Source organism: Vicia villosa, linkage group LG1, assembly GCF_029867415.1.
Source record: "Vicia villosa cultivar HV-30 ecotype Madison, WI linkage group LG1, Vvil1.0, whole genome shotgun sequence".
Classification (NCBI taxonomy): Eukaryota; Viridiplantae; Streptophyta; class Magnoliopsida; order Fabales; family Fabaceae; genus Vicia; species Vicia villosa.
Window position 1 is genome coordinate 171,067,075 of NC_081180.1, and position 16,444 is coordinate 171,083,518.

General features: G+C 31.6%; 1 protein-coding gene across 1 annotated transcript; it reads right to left on the reverse strand.

Annotated features, from left to right (window-relative positions):
- Positions 1 to 469: 469 nt before the first annotated feature.
- Positions 470 to 1,473, reverse strand: LOC131620296 (thaumatin-like protein 1b). The gene is made up of 2 exons (XM_058891310.1): positions 1,396 to 1,473; positions 470 to 1,287 (listed from the first exon to the last, which is right to left on the reverse strand). The coding sequence occupies exons 1-2, from the start codon at positions 1,445 to 1,447 to the stop codon at positions 611 to 613; spliced, it is 729 nt and encodes a 242-aa protein (XP_058747293.1). The 5' UTR covers positions 1,448 to 1,473; the 3' UTR covers positions 470 to 610.
- Positions 1,474 to 16,444: the final 14,971 nt, after the last annotated feature.

Here is a 16,444-nt window from a genome sequence, read left to right on the forward strand (position 1 = left end):
TGTGAGAACTTTGTGATTGCTTATTAATCCTTAAGTTATATTCCTTATTTATTTATTTTTTTACCATTGAATTCTGATGATATGACAACACTAATGTCTTAAATTTAAGAGATTGAGCTTGATGAAACAATCTCAAAAGTTAAGAACATCTCCAATTGTGAGAACTCAGTGATTGCTTAATCCTTAAGTTATGTTCCTTATTTATTTATTTATTTACCATTGAATTGTGATGATATGACAACACTAATGTCTTAAATTTAAGAGATTGTGCTTGATGAAACAATCTCAAAAGTTGAGAACTTAACCATTTAAATATTATTATTTTTAGTCAATTTAATTGAAAGAGTAATACTATAACTAAATAGCTAATGACTTTTCCAAGAGTTATGAGCTAGACCATAAATGCAACACATGACTTAGGAAATGTGACCAAAACAATACAAATAGTTTTAAAATATCATTAATACAATAACTGAAAACTCGTGATATTTTATTCTTATTTTAGGTTTACATATATATCACACATGTTCATGTTTGTGTGTTTGTAAACTGTAACCACTTATTTTATTTCTAACAGAGACATAACTGTTTTTAGAAGGTGGCCATTAAATTAAGGACAGAAGGTGATAGCATAGCTAGGTCCACCATTGCAAGTGAAAGTGCCAGTCTTATCATCGTAAGCATAACTATAAGCATCAGGACATTGATTCTTAAAAGTCGTAGCGTAACTTGAGGCTGGACATGTAGCCGCTGTATTGTGACTTCCGCGGCAACAATACTCATCTGTATTAAACTTCAAACAAGCACTCTGACAAGCAATCACACTTCCATCTGAGCCTTTCACTTGAAGCTCATCAGGACACACAGTGTTGATATTCGCTGGACAGCTTGAGGTTTTGCAATCACCACTCCCACCTTGTGGAGTTACAGACATCGGGACGTTGAACCCGTCCACGTTGCTCACATCGTAGAAATCTTGTCCTCCATTTGATGCTACTGTAATTTCAACCAAAGTTGCTGGTGGAACTGCGCCAGCACCGTTGCACTCGACTTGACCTGACGCGCAATCGGCGGTGGCACAACTGAACTTTCCGTTGTCGTTTGTGCATCCGGTACGGGCCCAAAACCGACCTGACCATGGAGAAGGAAGGTCCACCGAGTTGGTTCCTTGAGGATCCAATACAAAACCAGTTGTTGAAAGTTGAGGCTTTTGGTCTCCAGTTAGTGTTCCTGGCCATACAGTGTATCCACATTTATTCGTGAATGTCACTTTGGCTCCTCCAACCACTGTATACAAATTCACACACATATTATAAAAAAATTAACATAAAAATTATTTTGCAAGAATATATCATGATATAAACATATGGAAATTATTGTTGAAATGATATATACCATAGAAGAGGAATGCAAAGCTAAGGCAGAGAGCAATACGAGTAATAGCCATTTTGATATTTGATGAGAATTGCACTCTCCTTCTTCACATTATATAGGCTTCGAGGTTTGAATCTTCAACTATTAATATTTAGTTTAGTCAACAAAAAATAATGGCAGTATTTGTTTATTTGGAACGTAAGCAACAACTCTACGAAAGCTATATTTGGCTAGAAAAGTCTCAAACCTTAATAGATATTTCCGCGTACAATTATTTCGTTCAAGAAAATTGTTAGATTGAAAGAATTTATTTTATTTATTTATTTTACTTTTTTAAATTGATAGGATTTATCTACGAGTTTAATTGATATGTAATGTTAGAGATGTATTCGTCTGACGCCACAGACACATCATTTCTCTGTTCTCAGACATTTTTATTCTTGGTTAGACAATTTTTCTTGAAATGTCCTTTATAGAAATTAAAACATTTTAATTCGGGTTGATCGCTCTTGAATCTCGACCTTGACTTCTTTTTCCACCACTATTCAAACTTCTGTTCTTACACTACGGTCCACTTCCACTATTACGTAAAAGCTATTTTATAATGGTTGGAAAAGGTATATCACAACATCCGACTAACAGTTGTGAGATAAAGTGTGGTTATACATCACAACAGATACTTCAAACAATCATTGTGATATTCTTTAATGCATTAACAACGGTTGTTCTAAAGAATCATTGTGAAAATTACACTGAGTTTGTTATCAATTATGTTGAATGCTTATTTCACTAATGTTTACTAAACATATCATCTTTCAATCGGATGAGGAACATTATAATATGACAAAGGATAATGCTAAAATGTGCTCTAAGGACACATGTTAATAAACCTAAAAATAGAAAAATTGTGTTAGAAAAAGTAATAGAAAAATTAATTATCAACTTTTAATTAAAGCAATGCACAATTTCCAAGAATAAGTTTCTACATTTAACTCTTAACATGTGCCCTTATGGCACATTTTAACATTATCCAAACAAATTAGAGCTCTAATGTCAATTGTTATGGCTTCTTGGCGCAACATAACCAAACAACACAACGATGAAAGAAAGAAATTTCTAGTCACGCAAACACAAATAATAGAATATATATAACATAATAACTATAAAGAAGTCAATAAACACTTTGGTTGGGGTACACATATATTGAGAGAGAGAGAGAGAAATTAATATATGTTAGTATTAATGTTTGTCTAATTAATATTAAATTTATGTTAAATAATCATGAATAACCCATATATTTTTGTTATTTTTTAATTAGTCTTTATTATATGCTAGTTAATTGATACTATTGACCAAAAAAATTTGAATTTGTCCGTTTATTAAAATCCTCTTTATAATTAAAATGGTAATGATGTTATAAACATATAGTATGGAATGTTATATAGTATGGAATGTTATCCATACTATCATAGTTGAATGTACGATCAAATGTATTCTAGAAAACGTAGACTTAAACCACATTTTAAAGAAGGAGTTAAAGGGTTTATTATATTTGCATTTTCTTAAGACTGTTTTCAAAGGGAAAAAGGAGATGTTTGTAGCTTAAATGTGGATGTAGATGTTAAATTAGTGTCCAAATGAAGTAGAACGTCATTTGAAAAAAAAGGGTTTTACAAACAATTATTGGATTTGGACATCAAATGTAAAAGAACTGCCGAGTAATGTACCAGAAACAACTTATTCACAATATGGTTCAAGCAATTGATCACATGGGAGAATAATAATAATAATAATAATAATAATAATAATAATAATAATAATAATAATAATAATAATAATAATAATAATAATAATAATAATAATTTAAGACAATCTAGGACATGGTTGGTGATGCTTTTGGGGTGAACGTGACCTATGATAAACTTCAAAATTTTGATGGGGAAGAGCAGCTGAATGAGAAATTGCAGAAATTTTTATCAGTTGATGAAAGAAATAAATACACCATTTTTCGAGGGTTTATAAGACTTTATATTATCAACCTGTTTGAGATTATTGGCTGCAAAGTCAAATTGAAATGTTCCTGATCAGTGTTTGTAATTATTTTGCTAAAATGAAGTTAGACGCGACTCCTACGAAAGATAACTTTCCTACAAGTTTTTATGACAAAAAGAGGTTGGTGTCGAAGTTGGGTTTAAAAGTAAAAAATATATATTGTTGCATTAGATATTTAATGTTTTTTAGGACGATTAGTTTGGTATAAATGATGGAGAATTTGAGGAATGTAAGCTTTGTAACAGTCTAAGGTATGTAGTTCACAGCAAAGCCATTGATCGTAAGCAAAAACGTTTAGTAGTGAAATCCATGTTTTATCTGCCGATAATACCAAGGTTGTAGAGAATGTTTGCTTCAATGCATAATTTTAATCAAATGACATGGCATTATTGAAAAAAATTAGTCCAGGAGCAATGCGACAACCATCTGGTGGCGAGGCATGAAAGCATTTTGATTGGATACATCCTGAATTTGATGCAGAAACAAAAAATGTCATACTCGGATTGTTCTCTGATGGTTTTAATTCATATGTCTAAGCGTAAGCAATTTCATATTCTTATTGGCCAATTATTATTACCCGTTACAACTTCATCTAAGATGTGCATGACAAAATCTTACATACTTTTGACTTGCCTCATTTCAGGACTGTCGAGTACGAGAACAGGAATTGGTGTGTATTTATAATCTTTAATTGATGGACAGATCACATAAAAAAACTTTAATATGCGAGCTTCTTTGATGTGGAATACTAAAAACTTTCTTGCATATGCCATGTTGTTTGGTTGTGGTACACATGGAGAAATGATGCTTGGCTTAGCATATTTCGGATATAACTCTTTCATTTTAAGTAATTATTGTTTTAATTACTATCTTTTTTTAATTATCTAATAGCTTTTTCAACATTTTAGGAGAAATGCGTATTATACGTAAGAGACGAAGTTAAGGTTGGGTATAATTTTCAGAAGAAAGCATCAGCCCTACTTTCTGATATGCTTAGGCATGCTAGACTTACTTGAGAACAAAAAGTGACCTGTCCTTCATGGATGAGCCAAAATGTGTTAAATGAATTGCTTACTTATAGGGATTCAAGTGCATTTAAGGTAAAATTTGAAACAATAAAAAAATATAGAGCATCTAAAAATGGAGTATGCTATTATAGAGTTGGAAATATTAGTATCGCCCAAAATGCTCTTCAGATGGTAATTATATTTTCATCCCACTACTTTTTTAAATTATATTCTTATTTATTATATTTTTTAATTAAAGTTAATTTTATTAATTAGAATAATGAGAAGGGAATGACCCCACTAATGAATTAAGAGTGTAAGCAGATCAGAAATAAGCAATTAAACCGACAATCCAAATTGCAAAGAAACAACTGTTTCTGGTTCGATTTCAAAACTTAACCGAACTGAACCAATGAAAATTGATGTGGTTTGATTTGGTTCTCGGTTTTAGTTTTTAGGAACCGGTGAACCGAACCAATGGTATAATTACGCTCTAAATCTTTTATTCCACCCATCATTAAGACTAAATTTTGTATCGATCCATCCATTCTCCAACTTTGTTTATGTTTCAACTCCGAAACATAAAAAGGAGAAATCATAAGTCACAAAAACTTGCTTTCATCAAACTACAACACTGTTGGTCACACTACCGTTGTTCTGATATGTTATGGTTTCCTTATTCGTGTTCAAGTTCTCTTCGTTAGTTTTCATGTATTTTTGTTTACCTTTTTTGTTTCTTCTTCAACAAAGTTTCTTCTAGTCTTGTTAAAAAATAGTTTTGATGTGTGTTTGAGGTGTGAAATATGCTAATTTATGTGTATAGAAAATTCATGTTGTTATTGTTGTGTTTTATTTATTAAAGTTTAAAATTCATTCCTAAATTTCTGATGTCAAGGGTCAACTTTTATAATTAAAAGTGAACTTATTTCATGATGCGATAGAAAACATGTCAATACTTTGTATGGATTAAGAACAACATGTAATTTGTTTGAAAAACTAGAACATGAAATATATTATTTTAAAAAATAACAGCATAAAATATAGCAAAAAATACTTTAGGGAAGAATACACTGATGAATATAATTTTTGAAAAAAACATTGTAAATCGATCAAGCAAACCAAACTAAACTGAACCAAATCGGTTAGTTTGGTTTAGTTATATTTTTTAAAAATACTAAAAACCAAATCAAACCAAATCGATGGAGATATCATTGGTTACAACATATTTTGACCAAAAATCAGTTCAAACCAAACCGATTATTGAAGAGTAATTCAATATTCAGAAGATGAACATCAGAAGTTCTGATGTGGACTGATCTTCTGATGGTTACTCAGAAGATGTTGTTGACCAGAAGATGTTATCTTCTGGGTCCCATTAGCTTAGCTGTTTAGTAGTAAGGGTACTTTAGTATTTTGTAGTATTGTACTGTTTGTACCTTAAACTTGTTCACTAAGTTTATGCTGTTAGGGCTGATGTGGCAAGAATTTTCTTTTGTATAAATAGTCTTGTAGTAGCTATCATTTATTAACAACGCGAGTAGAATATACATCATTATTCTCTCATTAATCTTTGCGTCGTTATTCCTTTTGTTCATTCTCTTTGTCATCATCTTTATTCATTGTGCACCAACAATTGGTATCTAGAGCTCCGGTTTCAAACACAGGGAAACACGAGTGAACGTGAGTTTGTGTGACTGTGTGATTGATTTTGTTTCTGGGAAACAAAGTTGTGTTGAATCACATTTTTTTCTTGGTTGTTTGTGGGTTGGGAAACACTGTGTGAGTGTGAGTGAAATCTGATTTTTCTGCACAAGTTTAAAGATGAGTGGAAGCAACTTGAATACCAAACTTCCAGTTCTTGATGGTAAAAAATGGAATAGATGGATGATTCAAATGCGTGTATTATTTGGTGCTCAAGATGTTCTAGATCTTGTCACTAGAGGATATGTTCCGGTTGCAGCGGATGCAACGGAAGAACAAAGAGAAGCGCAGAGAGAGACGAAGAAGAGAGATCAAAAGGCGTTGTTCCTCATCCATCAGTGTGTGGATGTGAATGTGTTTGAGAAGATTGCTTATTCTATGACGTCAAAGGAGGCGTGGGATATACTGGTCAGGTGTTACGGTGGTGACGTATCAGTGAAGAAGGTGAAGCTTCAATCCCTGAGAAAGCAATATGAGAATCTCAACATGAAGAACAATGAGAAAGTTTCTGAGTATATCTCTAGAGTGATTTTGATCACTAATGAGATGAAGGCTTGTGGAGAAACCCTTTCTGAACAAGTAATCATAGAGAAGATATTGAGGTCTCTTACTCCTCAATTTGATTATATTGTTGTATCTATTGAACATTCTAAAGATCTGGAAACCATGAGAATAGAAGAGTTGCAAAGCAGTTTAGAAGCACAAGAGTTGCATCTGACTGAGAGAACTTCTGAGAGAGAAGTTGAGCAAGCTCTGAAGGCTTCTTTTGTCAAGAAGGACCAGAAGCATAGACGTGGTGATAGATTCCAGAAGGAAGCCTCAACTTCTGATGAGAAGAGATATCAGAAGGGAAAGGATAAGAAGAAAGTTCAATGTTACTGTTGCAAACAGTTTGACCATTTTGCTAGAGACTGTTTGGCAAACAAAGGAAGGAAATCAGAAGAAGCAAATATAGCTAGAGGTGATTCTGATGACAAATCTGTGCTATTGATGGCTTCAGAATCTGACGAAAGATGTTCGTCAGAATGGTGGTATATGGACACTGGGTGTTCAAATCACTTATCTGGAAACAAACAATGGCTGATAGACTTTGACTCTAAAAGGAGGACAAAGATCAGATGTGCTGATCATAAGTATATTATTGCAGAAGGTATGGGAAATGTAAAAGTCAAAGTGAAGAATGGAAAGACTATTCTGATCAAGGATGTTTGGTATGTTCCTGGAATCAGAAGCAATATGATGAGTGTAGGTCAGCTCATTGAGAAAGGTTTCTCAGTTGTTATGAAGAACAATCTCTTGAAGTTGTATGATTCCAATCAGAAGTTGATTATGCAATCTGAACAGGGAAGCAACAGAACATTCAAGGTGAATGTACAAACATATGAAACAGAGTGTCTGAGTGCTGAAGGCTCAGAAGGTGATAGTAAGCTGTGGCACAAGAGGTTGGGGCACTTGAACTATAGAAGCCTGGGGCATCTAAGTTCTAAGAAGCTTGTACATGGCATTCCAAAGATTTTGAAGCCTGATAAGTCATGTGAGGTATGCATGAAAGGCAAACAACCTAGATTGCCATTTGTATCAGAAGTTGCTCCAAGAGCAAAGCATGCTTTCAGAGTAGTGCTCTCTGATGTGTGTGGACCATTTCCAGAACCTTCACTTGGAGGAAATAGGTATTTTGTGTCTTTTGTGGATGAGTTCACAAGAATGACGTGGGTAACACTTATCAAGTTTAAGACTGAGGTGTTCATAGAATTCCAGAAGTTCAAGGTGAAGGCTGAGAAGCAGAGTGGTCAGAAGATAAAGATTCTCAAAACGGATGGTGGAGGCGAGTATAACTCTACAGAATTCCAGAAGTTCTGTGATGATAATGGAATTGAGCATGAGGTTACTGCTCCTTATACTCCTCAACACAATGGTCTTGCTGAACGTAGAAACCGTACTTTGCTTGATATGACGAGAAGTATGCTAAAAGAGAAGAAGCTTCCTCATAATCTATGGGGAGAAGCTGTTGCTACTGCAGCATATGTACTCAACATGTGTCCAACGAAGAGGCTAAAGGAAATTATTCCTTTAGAGAAGTGGTCTAAGGAGAAGCAGAGTGTTAGTCATCTGAAGGTTTTTGGTTCTATGTGTTACAAACACGTTCTAGAAGCTAGAAGGAAGAAGCTGGATGATAGAAGCAAAGTGATGTTGTTGGTGGGGTACCACAGTACAGGTGCATACAAGCTATATTGTCCAGAAACTAACAAAGTTGAAGTCGGCAGAGACGTCATTGTGAAAGAATCAGAAGTTTGGGATTGGAGAGAGTCTCAACCAACTTCTGATGTAGAGATAACTTTTGAAGAAAAGTTAGAGTCAGAAGATGAAGAATCTTCTGAAGACGAGTCAGAAGATGAAGCATCTTCTGAAGATGAGTCAGATGGTGAATCTGATTCTGATCCAGATTCTGATGATGACCCAGAATCTGGTGGTAGTCATGATTCTGGAAGGGAAAACTCTAAAGACGTAGAGTCTGGAGGACAAGCTTCTAGAGATGATAATGAAGGTGGAGACTCTGGAGGTGGTGACTCTGGAGTAGTTGACTCTGAAGTAGCTCAACGGCCACAAAGAGTCAGAACAATACCTAGAAGGTTTGCAGATTTTGACATGTTGCAAGACACAGAAGTTGACTCAGAAGGAGATGGCATTCAGTGTGCCATGTTAGTAGATTCTGAACTAGTGAGTATTGAAGAAGCGCTCAAGAAGAAGGTCTGGCTGAATGCCATGAAAGAAGAACTTGAGGCTATAGAAAGAAACAAGACTTGGAAGCTGACAGAACTTCCAAAGAAGAAGAAAGCCATCAGCGTCAGATGGGTTTTCAAGGTAAAGCTGAAGCTAGATGGATCAATTGGTAAACACAAAGCGAGGCTAGTGGCGAGAGGTTTTCTTCAGAAACCAGGACTAGATTACTTTGATGTGTTTGCTCCTATAGCTAGACATGAAACAATCAGACTGGTGATTGTGTTAGCTGCGAGCAGAAGTTAGTCCTTGATGCATCTGGATGTAAAGTCTGCATTTCTGAACGGTCCATTACAAGAGGAGGTATACGTGTCACAACCCCCTGGCTTTGTGAAAAAGAATAAGGAAGGGATGGTGTACAAATTACACAAAGCTCTGTATGGATTGAAGCAAGCACCCAAAGCTTGGAATTTAAAAATTGATTCATTTTTCAAGAAGCAAGGGTTTCAGAAGTGTGAGATGGAATATGGAGTCTATGTGCAACATTCTGGAAGCAATATGATTCTGTTGTGTCTGTATGTTGATGACATATTGCTTACGGGGAGTTGTACAGAAGATCTGATGAAGTTCAAGAAGGTGCTGATGAATGAGTTTGAGATTACAGACCTTGGGAAAATGTCATATTTTCTAGGGATGGAGATTCTATACTCAGAAGATGGTATCATTCTGCATCAGCTGAAGTATGAGTTAGAACTTCTGAAGAAATTCAAGCTGGAGAATTGCAAAGCTGCTGTTACACCGTCAGAAACGAATCAAAAGTTGGACTCTGATTCTGAAGGTGAAGATGTTGATGCTACGGTATTCAAACAGTTGATTGGTTCTCTAAGGTATTTGTGTAATACCTGGCCTGATATATGTTATGCAATTGGATTTGTTAGTAGGTTCATGAGTAAACCTAAGTGGTCACATTACCAAGCTGCTGTCAGAATCTTGAGGTATGTCAAGGGAACTCTGAAGTTTGGCATATTGTTTCCTTCTGAGAGAAGGGAAGAATCAGAGTTATTGAGTTATTCTGATTCTGATTGGTGTGGAGACAGAGTTGATAGAAGGAGTACTTCTAGATATTTGTTCATGTTTCTGGGAGGTCCTATTTCTTGGATTTCCAAGAAGCAACCTGTTGTTGCTCTATCAACCTGTGAAGCTGAGTACATCGCAGGCGCTGTAGCTGCATGTCAAGCTGTGTGGCTTATGAACTTATTAGAAGATTTGAAGATTAAAGTGAAGAAGCCTCTGAAGCTGATGATTGATAACAAGTCTGCAATCAATCTTGCCAAGAATCCGGTGTTACACGGAAGAAGCAAGCATATTGAGACTAAGTATCATTTCTTGAGAAGCCAAGTCCAGAATGGAACATTAGAAGTTGTGCATTGTAGCACCCAGAAGCAGATGGCTGATGTTCTGACGAAGGCGATCAAGACGGATCAATTTCTGCTCTTAAGGGATGGAATTGGCGTTGTGAGCTTTGATTGAAGAATATGAATTAAGGGATGGTATTGAAGAGTAATTCAATATTCAGAAGATGAACATCAAAAGTTCTGATGTGGGCTGATCTTCTGATGGTTACTCAGAAGATGTTGTTGACCAGAAGATGTTATCGTCTGCGTCCCATTAGCTTAGCTGTTTAGTAGTAAGTGTAATTTAGTATTTTGTAGTATTGTACTGTTTGTACCTTAAACTTGTTCACTAAGTTTATGCTGTTAGGGCTGATGTGGCAAGAATTTTCTTTTGTATAAATAGCCTTGTAGTAGCTATTATTTATTAACAACGCGAGTAGAATATACATCATTATTCTCTCATTAATCTTTGCGCCGTTATTCCTTTTGTTCATTCTCTTTGTCATCATCTTTATTCATTGTGCACCAACACCGATTACACCCCTAAATGAATGAGATTCATAAGAGGACTTAAAGGCGAAATAGAGGATATATCAACAAGCATGCTAGAAAAGTTCAGGGAAGATGCTATTAATAGTTAATTATTCATTTAATTCATTTAAATAATTAAATTGTTTAAACTCTAATATTTTATTTTATACGTGTGTGTAGGAGTAGTATCATGGACAACTAGCAGAATATATATCTCAACATCGTGAATTAATTGTTTCGAGAGACCCACATCTTCTTGATTCAGTTGTGTCACTTCATAAATTGATGAATTTAATTGGTGTTGAACATTTTGCCTCCAATTATAGAAAAGAGGATAAAATTTTATTTAGGAAAATTATTTTTATTTGAATATCTAATTTTTAAATATTAATTTTCATATTTAGTTATTTTTAATTTTGGAATTTTATTAAATTTTGAATTATTTTTAAATTTAAAATTTACAATATTTAAATATTTTTAGTTAATTTTGAATTTAAAAATATTATATTTCTACATATTATTTATTATATTTATTTTATAATAATATAAATATAATAATTCAATTTTTTTTATTAAATAATTTTTCATATGTAAGGTGTAGAACCCATGCAAATCTTCTACGTTGTAAAGTATTTTTCATTTAGCGAATTCAGATAAAGCGATGTGTTTTCACCTATCAACATATGTATAATATCTTCACCATTCTATGACAAATAGGGAGCGGTATTCTTAAAAAATTTGCGAGGTATTTTTGAACTCTTAAATTGTTAAGACGAGTATTTTTGTGGGTGTTTTTCAAAGTTTTTTTTATAGAATAGAATACAAATGTTTAAAATATAAAAATCTAAACTGTCTTTTTGTATTCATTTAAATTAGTTGTATGTGAAACAAAAAATCATTTTGGTCTATTCATGTCCCTTCGCCATTGGATATAAAAGTCAATTGAAGTGGCAATTCATTTGCGTATAACTGAGGTAGTATAAAATATAAATTCAAACGTTTTCAATAAGTTAAACATAGAAATAGAGTCTGTGGTTGGCTTGTTGTCACTTACCTAATGGAGTACAAAATTTAAGAGATGGAAGGGAAGAAAACATAGGAGAGTTCAATATAGAAATGACTGAAGAAAACAAGGTATGGGCAAAGGCTGCTGATTAAGAGCGGATGTTACGGCGAACTGTGTCAAACATACAATACAAAACTTTGAACACCACGTTATGTGAATGTTTATACATGATTAGATGATAAATTTCTTATTAATAAGAGAATTGAGCTAGCAAACCTTAAACCTAGCTTTTATTTCTACCTTTTTATATTCAACTCAACACAATTGCATTAATATTGGAAATTTCTAAGGGATTACTAAATATATCAACTACAATTTTTTTTATAACTTTTTAATATTGTTCACACGATTTCCACTCGTCAACTTCGGTTGTTGCTATAATTTCTTATCACTATCAAAAAATTTGCTTTAGGTGGCCGCTTTAGTGACCGAAAATTTTTTGTCGCTGCAGTGACTGAATTAGTCATAAAAATTTGATATTAATGAGTCAATTTTAAGAAGTATTTAACATAAATCAGCCACCGATTTAGGCTATGTTTGGGAGTTTGGAGGGGAAGGGAGGGGAGGACTTTGAAAAATAAGAAGAATTGGGTGAAAATGATAAAAAGATTTTGGGTACGAGGGTTTTGGAGGATTTGAGTTTATTCATAACACCAAAAACCCCATAAAATGGGGAACTCAAAAATTGTATTGAATGAGGGTTTTGGAGGGTTTTGAAGGGTTTACATAAATTTTCCAAATATCTTTTAGGTTTGTTATAGTATTCTAAAAATTAAAAATTTAGTAATGATAATGACTCTTTTATCATTCTAAACAAAATCATTTTTTCAAAAAATGTCAAATATTTTTCTATATTTTTTTAAAATTTTATTTTTGAAAGCCTTCCCCTCCCCTCCCCTCCAAACTCCCAAACATAGCCTTAGAGACTAAAATTTAGTGACCGAAATTTTGGTCATTGTAGTGACCGAATTATGTATCAAAATTTGGTTTTCATGAGCCAATTTTAAGAGGTCACTAAATCGGCCACAAAAACATATTTTTATATACAATTTAATTTATATTTAAAATTTAAAGACTGAAATTTCGGTCACTAATATTTTTTTATTTTTTTCTACTTTTAATCATCTTTATTATTATTTTACTATTTTCTTAAAATTTTTAATTCTTTTCCAATTTTTAATCACAACTTTTTAAATTTTATTTTATAAAAAAAACACTAAAATCGATTTCTAAATTTTAATTACTAAATATTTGTGTTGCGTAGACCTTAAAGGGAGCGCACCCTTAATACTCAATATTTTACTAGTAAACCACACGTATGCACACAGCAACTGTTACTTTCAACATCCATTTGAACCGAATTGGTCTAATAGAATCTAGTTCTTTCTCATAAAAGAAAAAAGATTGAACCAACCATCCATAACATCATTCATGGGTCATAATAGTGACCATACAAAAATCGTTATGCTGATTTTGAGAGGCTTGTCAATAATATATTCAAGATTGGTATTTGGATTTTATTTCTGTGACGTACTAATGTACCTCATCGGGTATGTTATTTATCTGATATTTTTTGTTTCGACAAAACTTATGGATACATTTGTATTTAATGATGAAGATATATACTCCACTGTCACTAAGTTGAAGTTACAAACATATTGCATGTGTTTTGATCCATGCGATGTATTGTCTCTTCTATAGCTTATATATTATTAAATATTGGGATAATAGCTATTTTACCCCCTGCCATATGGGCGAGGTTTGAAATAAAAAAAAATTCGGATTTGCCCCCTAACATATGAAGATCCCCCTGTTTTTGTCAAATATTAAAGCCAAAATTTTGTCTCCCATGATTTGAACCCATGACCTAGTAATTAGGAGGGGGCACTACCAACCACTAGGTTACTTTACTTTTGTTGTTCTATTCTTACTTTAAGTAGTTATATTATAGTAATTTCTGAAAATATGTTTATTAAATATTTATTTAGGTTCTTATATTTTGATATATGTTTTAATATTATTGTTAATCAATGATAATGTTTTGTTAACCAGTATATTAGTGTTAATATATTTATTTAGGTTATGATTTTTTATTATATGTTTTATTATTATTATTATTATTATTATTATTAACTAATAATGTTTTATTAACTAATATATTAACATTAATATATTACATGAATTGCATATTTACCGTTAATATTTAAAATATTGTAACATAAATATTTAAAAATTATTAAATATCATTGATATTTAAAAATGTTAATATTTAAATAACTTTAAGTATTTAAATAACTTTAATTATTTAAATAACTTTAATTATTTAAATTATTAATTGAAAATAACGTTAATAAATTAGTTTAAACTAGTTTATTACATTAGTTTAAAAGGTACATTATTTTTTTAAAACATAGCCTATGAAACATGATTAACAGTATATTTTAAAACATAGCTTATAAAATATGACTAAATTAATTTGGTTCAGTATTTTTTAAATTAGTTTATAAAACATAGCCTATAAAACATGACTAAATTAAATTAGTTTATGTAATTAAAACTAAATTAAACAAATTTAAATTAAAACTAAATTAATTTATATTTTAGAATTTAATTAATTTTAACAGTAAAATAAATATTAATTATAATAGTATTAATTAATAACAATGTTAACTAATAAGTATAATATAACTATTATATTTTAACTGAAATATTTTATAATTTAATTAAAATAAATATTTAATTAGATAAATATATTAACGTTAATATTCTACAAAAGTAAAATAGAACAACAAAAGTAACTGATAATATTTGATAAAAGTAGATAAATATAACTAGTTTATTATAATATAAGTACTTAAAGTAAGAATAGAACAACAAAAGTAAAGTAGCCTAGTGGTTGGTGGTGCCCCCTTGTGATTAATAGGTCATGGGTTCAATACCCATGGGAGACAAAATTTTGGCTTTAATATTTGACATTTTAACAAACAAATAATTAAATAATAATAAAACATGCCACATGGAATTAAAATAAATAAAAAATAAATAAAAATTCCAACTAAGCCTGCCACGTCATTAAAAATTATTAAAAATTCCAACTAAGCATGCCACGTCATTATAAATAATTTAAAAAAATAAAAAAATGGTTGCCACGTCAATAATTTTGAATATTAAATTTCTTGAAGGGGCAAAACAGAGGAATCTTCATATGTTAGGGGGCGAATCCAATTTTTTTTTTACAGGGGCGTTTTTCAAACTTCGCCCATATGGCAGGGGGCAAAATAGCTATTATCCCTTAAATATTTACGTAATAAAGATATTAATCTAAGATATTATTGTGCTTGGGTGATGTTAGTATATTTAGAACCACGCGGATTTACGTAGTTTTTCAAATATATCACCCTGCAAATATAGTTTTATCAATCTATATCATATCATCCTGTTAATGTTACATCTGAAAATTGAGTTCTAGTGTCGGACAAAAACCAACACAAGACCAAAAACCGACGCTATTGGACCGTCACTACAAGAAAAGAAGCCTCCAGCCTCATAATAAGCATGTGGCAAAAAAGGGATGTTGCGACGTGATTATCACATCGATACTTGTATAAATTATTTAAAAAATCAAAGTAAAGTTAGCACATGGGTTTAGTTAGAATTTTTTAAAAAAAAAATAATGGCATGGAAAACACGTCGCAACACATCATTCTTATGACCTAGAATTCATATTTTTCATGATTTCTTTTCAGAAAAGTTTATCACATTATAACGATATCTCACAAAATTTTAATTTGTTTTACTTGAAATGAATTAAATATGAATTATTTTACAAGTCAATTTTCTATAAAACAGAAACAAGGAAAATGTTATAATATGGTTGAGTTTTAAGCTATTATTTTCAGCGAGTTAAATCATAACATATATAAAATATCTGCAAACTTTTATTGCATTCTGAATAAGTCTCAATTTATTTTGATTTTTTGATCGAAACACAAATATGTGTTTCGATCGGAAAATTAAAATAAATCGAGACTTATTCTAAAAATCATGAAACTTTGCAGATAATTTTTATGTGTTATTATCTAATTCCTTGAAAAATATTAGCTCAAAACTCAATCATATTTCAATGTTGCGCTGTTTCCATTTCCTGGAGAATCGCCGCTTAAAAAAATTCTTATTTAATTCACCTCATGCAAAAAAAATCAATTTTTATGGGATAAATCCTTATAATTGATATACTAATTTGGAAAAAAATTAAAGAATGTCAGCCGTTTTATAATCAAAAGGGTTAAAATTTTATATTCGTCACTTGAAAAAAACACATTTATATATTTTTCGATCAAAAAATCAAAATAAGCCGAGACTTATACGAAATGTCATGAAAATTTATAGACATTTTTTATATGGTATGATATAACTCCCTGAAAAATATTAGCCTAAAAATCAATCATATGCTAACATTTTTCTTGATTCATTTTTAAAGAAAATCGACTCGTAAAAAAATTATATTTAATTTATCTCAAATAAAAAAATTAATTTTTTTTTATGAAATATCCTTATAATATGATAAACTTTATTGCAAAAAATCATGAAAAAAAACTAAG

What these genes read in the sequence shown, in the direction of transcription:
- LOC131620296 (XM_058891310.1), bottom strand. Translation starts at nt 1,447, where the DNA reads ATGGCTATTACTCGTATTGCTCTCTGCCTTAGCTTTGCATTCCTCTTC. An exon ending in CTTTGCATTCCTCTTCTATG is followed by an intron (nt 1,288 to 1,395) that starts GTATATATCATT and finishes ATTTGTATACAG; the next exon opens with TGGTTGGAGGAGCCAAAGTG.